Source organism: Homalodisca vitripennis, chromosome 2 (assembly GCF_021130785.1).
Source record: "Homalodisca vitripennis isolate AUS2020 chromosome 2, UT_GWSS_2.1, whole genome shotgun sequence".
Taxonomy (NCBI): Eukaryota; Metazoa; Arthropoda; class Insecta; order Hemiptera; family Cicadellidae; genus Homalodisca; species Homalodisca vitripennis.
Window position 1 is genome coordinate 64048936 of NC_060208.1, and position 12986 is coordinate 64061921.

The window sequence follows — 12986 nt, forward strand, 5'->3', positions numbered from 1 at the left end:
AATGGAACTGAGAGGAAATCAACTTAGAGCAGCAGTTAAATAACAGTGTAACTCCTTTTTACGATATTCCAAATCTTACTGCACTCTCATGAGTAGCCAGGTGGAAACATTATTTCCATTGTACACCAAGTATACCGTAGCACAGCGTTTGGAAATTGTTAGATTTTTTAAAAGGCCAAGACCATACAAACATTATTTCAGGTACCCATTCTATTATTAGATAGTGAAGTGTTTTTACACATTGTTCGGTAAATCAAATAAAAAAAAGAAAGAAATACATGCAAACAAAATTAATTGCATTGAAATTTATTAATTCTATTCAACATTTAATGAAATATCTAAACTTTTTATTTTTAAGAAACTAAATATTTTGTTGAAGTCTAACATTTTCATGACTTAAGTTAATTGAAGAAGAATAATTACACTAAATCTATAAAGCAATAATGTGTGTTTTTCTGTCTGCGTATCTGAGAGATCTAGAGAATGGTAAATCTAAAATGTGAAGGACTTATTATCGTATGATTACTAGATTTAGAAATCACACAGGTTTTTATTTATATAAATAGAATAGTTTATTTTTATTAGTAAATACAAAAGCTCTACGCTTGTATAGACGTGAAACATATGTTATCACCCTTTATTTTAGTTTTTACGATATAATGTTTAATGACGAGTAAAATTTTAAACTTGAAATTTAAGCCTTCCCTTCTCCCACCCCATGAAACAGTACCATACTCTGTTTCTTACGTTTGGAAGATAAAAGATTCTAAATAACCATTGAAGGAATAGATTTGGTACATGTTCTTGAACCTCACGCCTAGGTGACCAGTGCGGCGCTGGATTCATCACATTATTCGACAGATCAGATATATTACTTCGGCGCTTAAGTGCACACGGCGCTTGGTGCAAGGCGCCGCGTCTCAGTGTCGACATTTGTACTCACATTCATAACAAACAATCTAATATTTGTAATCAAAGCTCCGTGGACGAAGTACCACGTCACCGTATCGTGGCTAGAGCACGGCCGCTGTGAGTGATACATACGTACGGGTACATTGTCTAATGCTGTTTAGAGTGTATGGGCAACATACGGTGGCAATACAGTAGGTGTGTGTTATTTAACACATATCAAAAAAGAGGGAACTTACGATTCAATAGTTTCTGGCTCTACGTATGTAAATCGATCTGTCTGAAATTACTAAATTTGACGAGTTATTTAAAAAATGCAAAAGGAATAGGCCACAGTAGCCCCAATTTATGGTCTTAAAGTCTTGGGCCAGTTATGGCCAAGAAACCATTTAGGAAGTTTTTCATGTGGACAAAGAAACTGCATAGATGAATTCTAAAAATTATTCCAATACATCTCAGAAATGTTAGGTAGGTAATAAAGTGTCGTATTTGGCCTCGGGATGAACGTTCCTATTGTGAAGGCAGTGTAAAAATTCCGTCATAGAGCAATGCGATTGAGTTCGGGATTGGAATTTTAGTTGCTGTGGAAAGCTTTCCAGCTATAGAGTCCTTTGAAATATGGCATGAGAGACGAATTAAGTTGCCGAGAGTTTTTTTTTCAATCAACACCACTAACCTCACATCTTAGGGAGTATATCATTGTTCGCAGTAATGACCAGTAACGTCCCTATATGAGGCAATGCGAAGTCCGTCCTAGAACAATCCTGGAAAAATTAGTGATTGGAATATTTTCAATTACTGAAGTTGCATCAGAGTTGTTGTGGAAATCTTCCTAGTGTACATCATGATTCCAGAAAACGCTCCTCTAACAGTAATTAAAAAAAATGAGTAAAAACAGGGAATAAGTAATCGAGGTGTGGTTTTTTATACCCCAAGCCACTTACCCTAAAAAATCAAGGACTCGCAACCTATGCAGCTCAAGAAAAAAATGTTTTGTACTGAGAAATATATGGAATCAATAATAATCACGTCTTGGTAGGTTGAGAACATTAAGGTTCTCTGCTCAATATTTATCGACTGTTTATTCTTGTTTACAACTCCACAACGATTACAATCTTTCTTCATATTTGCATCGTTTGTTATTTGCATCATGGATATTATAACATTTTACATATTTAAACTTTATGTTACTTAAGTACAAATGCTACAATGCTCAGTTTTTGGAGGTGTTATGGAAACCACACATAACACATCAGCTGATCCAAGATGTGCAACATTAACATCAATCAATCAATTTGTTTTGAGATTTAAACAAATTGAAAACCTTTTTTTATTCACAATTGGAATAATGTATTTAGTATTTTATATAAACGATTATGATTTTTTTGTTTTTCATTACAGCTTTTGCTCCAATATACAGATACAAATGTGCACAGAAAGAACTCACGGAACATAACAAAAATCTAGTAAGAGATTGGTTAGTAAACCAAGCCAACAAAAAACCTTCAGCACATGTATGTTACATGATTGTACTCTCTGTACCCATCTGTTTAATCTGAGGGTTTCTCGTTGTTATTATGGTTATCCATAAGACTAATGTAAATATTTTAGAATTTTACTTTTAATTAAGAATTTTTGATTCCAGAACCATTAGATTTTTTCTTGGATCGATAAGAACATGTTCAAATGTGTCACATGTTAAACTGTGATTTCACAATCATGATGCTATCATTGGTCACGCTGCCAAAGACATCGTACCCAGATGAGACCAGGCTGTTGTTCCACTTTCATGTTCCAGTTGTTGACTGCCGCAAGAGCAAGCACACTCCTTCATTAGATGGTATACATTCCGTTTTATATTTTAAGCTTACCTGTTTTATAAATATTTTCATTAATAAAAACCCCTTACAACAAAAAAAATTGTGGACATTTCAGTTGCAAATTTAAAGTTAAAAAAGTGTAACATATGTATTTATAGAATTGTTTCATCTTAAAAACTCGATTTAGACAAGTTTGATTTTGATTTAGGTTATTTACCAGAAATACAAAAAACAAAACCCAGATCGGATTTCCTCTTATTTGATACTATTAATATGACTTGCCTTTTATTTTTTTTATAGGTTAGTTCCAAGTACTTCGTTAAATCTAAATATTAAAATATGAAAAATCCCCTAACAGTTTTGGCGACTAAACATAGTTTTCATTTACAAAAATCTTATGTTGTGGATTTTTTATACTTGTTTCGTACTGCTATACTGTATAATGTTTACTGTTATACTTGTCATGGTAACTGATAATTTGAAAAAAATGTAATAACACGTAACTAGAATCTATAATACTCTTCTATGAATTCATATCTAGATGTTTCGATTTCATAGTTTGTTATGAATGAAAGATGACTCAGCTTATTAATTAAGTTCTAAATAAAATCACTTTATATAACTTAATGAACATCACAAACATCGAAAGTATTTATATTGTAATTATTTAATATTACAAATATCAACATTTCAAAAATATATCACATTGACGTGACAAGGAATATTAATGACCTTTTGACCTCTTCATATGTTTCCTGTCAAATCGGTTGTCGTTAATAGAATTCCGTGTGTGAAGGCCGAATTTCTTCGGTTGGGTTTTTGGATGATGAGGAACCATCCTTGGTAGCTCTTGGTCCTTGCGACGCGGCTTGTCTCTATGACCTGGTGCCACGTGACCTAGTGCCCCTAGCTGGACCTGAACAACAGAATACAGGAAAAATTAAATGTTAAATAACGGTCCACTTCTGTCATAATTTTGGAATTAACATATTGTGGCCAAAAAATTATTTATAGATCTTCGGTGTCTATATGGCACAATCAACATTTATTACGTGCTCCGAACTAGAAGTTCGTAAATATCAACATCTCATTTGCAGTTCATAATTGAAACTGAAACACCTTTTGGTTCATCTGATTATATTTACCTTCCAAAAGCTGCCCATGCATGATATATGACTCCAATTTGTTGACCAATAAAGAATGGTATACATGGTCAATTTGCTTGTTTTCCTTTAATTATTTGACAATATACTACCAGAGAACAACCATATTCAACGAGATTGACATCACTGGTATAATAACACATTGATTAGGATATAATATGCTTTTGATAGTGTATTTTTTTTTTTACATTTTGGCGATAGCAGTCAATCGGCCTGTAATTGTTGATTTTGGAAGTTGATCCAGATTTGTGTATGAGAGCTATGTAGCTGCATTTCAAATTTGTGACTCGTTAAATAGCTGTTGGAAATGATACGATATTATAGATATGCAGTTCTTAGTACTATTAAAGGCAGTCTGACCGAAGAAATTTCTTTTGTGTGATTTTTAGTTTATAAGACTTTATTTTTCTTTGGAATCTCCTCTTTCTAACGATATATAACACATATGGTACAGAAAATTCTAAATAAGTGAAAAAAATTATTTAAAATAACCTTGCACGCCAAAAAGTCGATCCAGCCCCGCTACTATAGTCAGACTCATAAAAGCAACCCGTGAAAATGATACCTATGACCACACCAAGCACTTCCATTTGCCTGAGGTGATACTTCAAGAGATCATACCTATATTCAAGGATCTTGCCAAGCCAGAACTGTTGCAAAAATGTCTCAGAGGTAAATCCCAAAACCCCAATGAATCTTTGAAAATGTTATCTGGAGTAAAATACCTAAAAGAACATTTGTAAATATTGAAACCCTGAAATTGGTGTATTTGAAGCTGTTTTGACATTCAACAGTGGACACTTAGCTAAAGTAAAATTAATGGAACACTTAGGCCTACAAATTGGAAGGAATTTACTTCAAACTGCAAGACGTCTCGATTTCGACCGTGTTTCCAAAGCTGAAAAAGCTGTTTCCGATGTGGAAAACAAATTAGACAGTCAAGAAATGTTGCCAAAAGGAAATTAGAGTACTTGTATGAGGCAGAAGATGATCCAGACAATCCTAGTTACTGTGCTGGACATTATTAAAAGTAAGAAAATGTATTTATTACATATATTGTTTTGTTTTTTGATGTTTACCAAAACTTAAATTTTTTAAAACTGTAACTGTATAAAACCTACACCGATTGAGATATCTTAATGAAATTTTTAACACACATTCCTTGGCTAAAATACTAGTGCCCTAGGAGAGGGTTTTAGGATATAATTATCCTAATTTGATTTAAAAATATTTATATATAAAAATTTTAAATTTATAAACACAAAAATTTTAAAAATTCATAATTTATTTATTAAAAGAAAAAAATTAAAAATCTCTCCTAGGGCGCTAGAAAAATACATAATCTTCAAAATAAAACCAAAAGCAGTAAGCTATCTTACATAGTTTTCAAGTTATGCAACATATAGTTAACATTGCGTTCTTATGGGAGTCGGATTCCTCTTAAAGGGATGAGTCGGGCCCATTAAGGTTTTCTAAAGAACCTATTTATGTGTTTTACCTTTTCTGTAGGAGGGATTTTTATTGGCTTGTCCACCTATATCCAAGTATGGGAATCGGACGATTTAAGTAATTAACGATCAATATTGAAGCTGTCATATCGTGTACTAAAATTGGTTTTAATGCTATTTAATTTTTCTCATCGTCCTCATTAATGTTAGGGCCATATAGAAACATCACTCACAAATATACAAAATTAAAGAATAATTTGTAGAAAAAATCACACTTAAGGTATATTAAAATACGGTAACAAAAAGGTGTTATAAGATAAACAACAAAAGTACATACTTACCTTGTGAGAAGGATGTTTAACAGCTTTTCCTTTTTTTTCATTAAAGTTATTGTACATGCCTTCACCGAAAATGATATCTAATTCCTGAAAATATAACAATCACGCATTATAGTATATAATAGTACACAAAATGTCTCGTAAGCAATGTAGTATTTTACTATACTCGTATGCACCTTTAACTTTTATGTTTTGAAAAGCATTGAGTACTTATGTTTTAAAGTATTTAGAGAAATATAGAGTATTAAGTACCTGAAGACGGCATATTGTGGTTTGATTTCTCCACACCACACCTCACCTATGGTTTGTTGTGGGGAGCCAACACAAGGTGAGTTCTTCAGAGTTTTTAAAACGCAAAAGTAAAGTAGTTCGGTTAGTTGCACAGTTATTAAGTTCAGAGTATCTTGGGAAGAATACGTTGATATTTTGTATGTTTAAATGAGCCCTGACAATGAGCCGAGATATACTCGTACATGGATATGGGATAAGAGGTGTAGATACTACCGAACTGGGAGTCTCAGGAAGGTTGTTTTCGGACACTCAGCGGCAGAGGTTCGTTTTATCAACGAGTTGCTAAATTCAATAAAGAATCTGACAACGCCCAGGACGTTAATACATACGTTAATTATACAGGACGTTAATAGCTTTTTAGTGTTCCATACATTTTATAGTGCTGACAAATGTGTTGCATACGACTGGGTTATAGAACAATCAGCTGACTGACAACCAGCGCTGAATGTGGGAATATTGGCAGGAATGTGTGGGGAATGAGAGCATATAGTGTATGTTTGAATGTTGTGAGTTTTAAACAATTGCGTAGAAATTTTAAAAAATCTGACGATTCTTAGTCTATACTTAATTTTATATCTCGGGCAATCAAGATATTTGAATTTAAAGACTGATGTATGAGATTGAGATCAAAACGAGGCCTTATCAAGTAATTGACTATACAAAATATGTGTAATAAAATTACCTTTCGGGAAATTGTAAGTGGCCCATCGTCTGCTTTGGGTGCTTTATTATCCTTCAGTCCAACTGAAGCAGTATCCTGAAAAAAAAATGTTTGTGAAATACTTAATGTGTTAAATAAAGAATTTCCATTCAGGAAGGCCTACATAAATTTAGTGGAATTATGAATGATTAATATTAAAAACAAATATCAATCCATACTGATAAATAATCTAATTTACATAACTAGAATACCAGAATAATGTTAATGAAATTTCAATAGGAGCAATAAACGTATATTTATAGTTTAGTATACAAAAATATTTGATCGACTAGAGTATTTTAAAATACATTATAAAGTCGCTTCAGCAGAATAGGTTACATAAAAGTCGAGGTACGTTCCCACACCTTTGGGTATCCACTACATGTTTTGTTACAGTAGTATCAAAGTAATTTCCACATCTGTACCTATGATGTATGATACCATCTCGTATAATTGTTGTTGAGTCTATTTAAAGATTAGTTTAGTTTAGTCTGCGATTTTCTCGTTTCGAACACGGTTACGGATAAGACAAATACAAAGTAGAATTTTTGTAGCTTTAGTTTTGAACGTTTGACCCCAAAATAAATAGCGTTTATCCTTGGATTGAGAGGTAACCATATATCGAGTTTCAAGTCTGTAATACCTTTCTGGCCTATCATGGATTATCGCACGGATAGACAACGACACGGCTTTAGTAGGACCTGTAGGGTTCCATACATAGCACACAGGAGTAACACACAACGTAACGCAAAGTCATGTTTTTGTCAGTGGTACATCCGTGATGTCAGTTGGTGGCCCATACCCATCATATAATACGCCATTGAATAAATCGGATGAATGGTATATAAAGGGATTTTAGAGAATGTGTACCAACGTTTCCAAACATGTAATGAAATACTTCTGATGAAACGAAATATTTTTTTAATTATCATTATAGTATATGTTTCGTGAGAACAAATATTTAAATAAGAATAATAAGAGATATGCAATTATAGGGCATACTTGAAAGGGGTTAGTAACAGTACCTTATTTCGGAGGACCATAGATCAGTCTGTCACCAGTAATGTGAGCCGAGTCCACACCAGGGAGAGTGTCCAAAGGGGTTGATGAGATGTAGAACTGAGAGTACAGATGAACGAATAAAGCACATTGTCGGTTCACAAAAAACAGTCGCGGTAGTCCCGCGCGGAAGTCTTCAGAAGTCATGTTGCTTATAACACTTGCTCAATCATTGTTTGTAGGGGTTGAAAAAGGGGTTTTGAGAAGTAATAATGTTTAACATTATAAACAGAGGTTTAAGTATACTAATACTAAGAGGGGGAACCCATAAAAACCGCCTAGTGCGGTGGGTTGAGAAACAGCTTATAGCAGATACATTAAGCTGGACATCTGAACAAGGACTGAGCGGTGGCGTCCCGTCGGTACGTCCTCAGATAGCTGAGAAACAGCCAACTCGATTTCAGTCACGAAATCCAGCGATTTTACTTCTTCCGAGTGTTCAAAGTTGTACCCTTTGGATAAAACAGCAGTTCTTTTGGACTTAGTACCGTACTCTAGATGACAGATTTTGGTCATTTTCTGTATTCTTTCCATCCGTGTTTTTATTGTTGTGATGGAAATATTTGTTGATGTTTCAAGTTGGGTGATTTTATTTTTCTTATCTGAATCTGAAATTTGTTTGTATCTATTTTGGATGCTCTGAAGGATGTTGATGAATTTGTTCCAAATGAAATTTGTGAGGATTTTTGTTTTAACTTCAACACTAGTTTGTAGGATGTTTTTCCTGGCGGCGATTCTTTCAATTAAAAAAGATTAACGATTTTAGGCGTGGAATAAATAATTCTGCCGGATTTCTTACTGTAAAATTGCGTTTTGAGAGAGTAACAAGTGGGCATTAGATTGTCATCCCAACATTTATTTAAAAAGGTTAGATGGTTGGAATGCTTAGTTGACTTGAGGTGCAAGTCCAAGTCCACTGATTTGTTTACTGGTTCCGGGTCCAGATCCGCGGAGAGACGCAGTGAAAACGCAGGATCTGATCTCATCCTTGGCAGTAACAACGCCTGGACTGGACTCCAAACTGTTATGGTATGATTTATTTATTTTAACAGATTGTAGTTATGTATTAGGTTATTTATTCACCTGAGGAAGAGATCAGATAGCAGTAACATAATGTTATACATTTTGTAACATAACGATGGCAAATGCCCGAAATCCTATTATCCTTTAAAATATTCCATCGTAAATAACAAACTTTAAACAAGGAATCAATTCTCTAGCCTGGTATATAAATTTGAAATTTGGACGAAGCTTCGTTTATTTATAGGCAACGAGTTCGATAATGGTGTATGTAATTCTTTGGCGTTTGATACGTATGGGGTAGCTGAAATGTTTTCATTGGTCTTATGGGTCACCATAGTGACAGTTAGAAAATCACAGACTGATTAAATATGTAGACAAATTGACTACAATTATGAGACGTTTTAAGTTGACAGTACAATAACGTATGTAGCCTAATTACTCGCAAGATATCTCGAGAATGATTTAATTGATTAACTTTAAATTTTGCATGAAACTTTATTTCTTTAAAGATAAGAATGAGTTCAATGATGGAGAATCTCCATTTATGGAATTTAGTGGAGCATCATTACAGCCTAAGGGAGGGAGGGTGTTTATAGGTACAGTTTTACAGGTTTTCGCAAATACCTCAAAAACTACTCAGTATTAAATTTAAGAAAATAAAATTGCTTAAAAAAGGTACTATCGTAGGATCAATATCATTTGTAATATATGTGGAGGAAACTGCAGTACAAGCCTAAATTCCATGAATACGATTAAAGTCTTACATAACATACACGCTAATTCTTTCAAACGCTTTTCAAAATTCGTACAAGTTGGGTATACGTACAGTCACAATAGAGCAGAGGAGGTAAAGATACATTATTTTTTATGAAGTACAAGTGTTCACTATTCAAAATCTAAGAGTTCATTCATCAATCAGTATTATACTGTTTCGTGTTTGATGTAAAAAAATGCTGTAACACTTTTTAATATATTCAAAAGTCTATATATTTATGAATAAATTATATGTAATGGCATCAAATGTGATTGTAAAGACTCCTATTTGTGTCTCTCCCTTACAGAAGATCGGATTCGGCTAAAGGCGTATACCTCATTCATTTTAAATTGATTTACTAGTTAATTTATTCTAACTAAGACAAAACTGTTTTGAGGAGCTTTTTCGCACGTTCTATGAAGAACCCTTAAAATATAGTCATGCCTTTAATATTTTCCTTTTCTTTCACTGAGTACCAAGAAGAAACATTTGAATAGAATAGTACAGATCAGCAACGACCCTCGGCCAGAAGGACGAGCCAAATTCACGTTAAATTACGCGTAATTTGCTCAATCGGTCGTTTTGTCAGCGTTACTAAAACTACCAAATATTTGAAACAGTTTTTAATAAACTCTATATAAATGTGAATACATTAAAATAAAATTTCAAGCACACTTACAATTCAAAATTTGTTCTAATTGAAATTGTGTAAGCTACATTAATAAATACAAAACTATAGTAGATTTGCAATTATTGACTGCAGTAAAGAGACCTTGAGAACTAAACATATGTGGGTTACTGAACAAAAATAAATTTTAAATAATTTTGTTACTCTAAATGTTAAGAAAATATATAATTATAATTAATATTTCTTACCAACTTTTTGGTTCCCATCACTGCCACCGCTATGGACAGAAGTAGTGTTGCCAACCCGAAAAAGTTACACATCGTGATTGTTAGCACCATCCTGTTTGTCTGTCCGATTCATCGGTTTATATGACAGCTAACTACGTAGTTAAATAGTTGAGTCAGCTCTGCTCTGGTTGTAAAGATTGGAGATAAGATTAAACCCATTTGAAATTCTTGCGTGATGACTAATTTTTCAAATAAACAATCACTAGGGAAGGAAATCTGGCCACTGGAGGCTAGAGTGACTAACCACATTTTCACATCACCCAAATGGTGGCTGAAGAATTACGTTTCGAAATCGTGAACACAATCTTAGGCGATGCTACCTCCAATTTCTAAAGTCCAATTTACCATCCATCCAAGGGGTTATGGAAAATGAGATAAACACAGATTTTCAATAATAAATACCAATTATTGCAGAATTTCAACACTAAATAATTTTAATTTAAACCATATAAAATCTTTTTAATGTATACGTATTTTGCATAATACTGTGACTTACTTTTTGTTTAGGGGAATATCCGCCACAAAATTGTGACGATCTAAAATTATGTATTTTATAATAAATTTATTCTAATCTAGAAAACTTCTACAGCCTGCTTAGTTTGTAACTTGACCATTTTTCATTACAAGAATAGAAAAATGGGTTCTGTTAGATACAAATTATTAATAAGTAGACTTGCTTCTCGCAAGGATAACTAAAACTTTGAAAATACATGTTATACTGCATGTCTAAATGTTTTTTTTTACAGTGAAAATGTTTTAAAAATGAAATATTACATGGGGCACGCCGGTTTATGGGCGCGTCGTAATATAATAATTAAAAATTCATATATCAGCAAATTATAGCTGTGGCTTTAATTTTAATCTATTAATTGATCAGATTATAAAAAAACAGATTGAAGGTAATTCCAGTATATATCAAAGTAACTCAAATAAAGTACAGATGAGTCATGTGACCTAACCGTATGTTAGGAAAATTAGATTCGTAACGAAAAATTTAACCACCAAATGACAGCTAATGTATGACTAATTAAAATAAATAATAATTTTTCCCATCAAATTTTATGAATGATGTGTACCACAACAGGAGTTCCCAAGGTCAAATCTCGCAACTTTCAAGTTTAAACATAATCCATGTGGCACATTTTTTGGAGTTCCATATAATAAAAAAGCACATTGTTGAAGTTTATTTTCAAAAATATTTTATCGTTTCAAACTACACAGATAAAAAATTTGGGGTTTACATGAACACGTTATTGTTATTTCCTAAAACTTAAAAAATGAAATAGTACAATAAATTATCATATGCTTAATTGACATTCCTGTTACTTCCTAAACCACAATACATTCCTGTATGTGATTTAGGTTGGTCGAATTTTGTCTCTTTATTATTGCTCATATAGTTCTAATATATACTCTGTGTATACTCAGGAACAAGCATACAACACGAATTATAAAAATATACTGTGATTTAAATTATATCAATCAATGCTATTATCGTTTTTATTAAACATTTTGTAAAACTATTTGGAGAAACAATGTCTTCACATAATATTGATAAGGTGGGATGGGTTGGTTAAATTTGAATGTTGAGAATAGCCCCAGGCACTTATCTCACCTTCCTCTTAATCCAGAGTCTGGAATCTGACGCTGTCACAGACTTGACTCCTGGAATCTGGAGTCATTCTCGTCTGAAGAAATAACGAACCTGACACAAAAAGTCGGCGGCGAAGAAGCTCAAAATGAACTCTTCACATCATTTCCAACGTAAGAGACACCGAGACTCAAAAATATAGTGTAATCTAGATGGAGAAGAATTTTCATTGTCTCATCAGGTGCACAACTGAGAGTTACTGAGTGGTTTATGTCTAGGCACAGCCTCCTGCCTTAGACTTTAGTAAACATACTATAAGCTTATTATGTAAATGTGGGAGAGCGCGTGATCGTAGGTAATGAAGTCTTTCTTAGTAAACTGGAAAAATTAAGATTTTCGAGGTATCACCTTTCGATGGTTTAAGGCTTGATTTTAAAAGTTACATTCAGTATGTCAAAATAGAACAAAAGGTCCGTTAAAATCAGATTGATCTATTTTAAACAGAAATTTCTCAGGAGTCAGTGCTTGGCTCTCTTTGATTTGAAATTTTATAAACAATCTTTCTAAAGTTATGAATTCAACTTGTAAAAATAGTTGGATTTTTTTTCGTTTTTTGCATAATAAATTATTTTTATAATATAATCATAAACCTCTTAACAATCTTGTTGATATGTTTAACGGTATCTTCAGTAAACTTGTAATCTGCCAATTATATTCATACAAACTTTCCTCAACTTATCGAAAAAATTTAATGAAAATTCAGTAGTAAATCACCACAATACCCTTTTCTATCAATCACCTAATACTAAAAAACGTGTCATCTACTAAGTTCTTAACGATTAGCTATGACCCGGATTTAAACAGAATACACAAATCAAAAACTTAAGCACACGGCTTAATTCAGCAATATACGTCCTGAGTTATACCACTCGACTCGGACAGGAAACGCTTGAGATGCGTTATTTAAAGCAGCAT

At 33.0% G+C, this 12986-nt stretch overlaps 1 protein-coding gene across 1 annotated transcript; it reads right to left on the reverse strand.

The window, feature by feature from the left end:
• Positions 1-3367: 3367 nt before the first annotated feature.
• On the reverse strand, positions 3368-10539 carry LOC124354077. Its single transcript, XM_046804267.1, has 4 exons — positions 10382-10539; positions 6652-6726; positions 5682-5765; positions 3368-3645 (listed from the first exon to the last, which is right to left on the reverse strand). Exons 1-4 carry the CDS (start codon positions 10469-10471, stop codon positions 3454-3456), a joined length of 441 nt encoding a protein of 146 aa, XP_046660223.1. The 5' UTR covers positions 10472-10539; the 3' UTR covers positions 3368-3453.
• Between the last annotated feature and the right edge of the window lie 2447 nt (positions 10540-12986).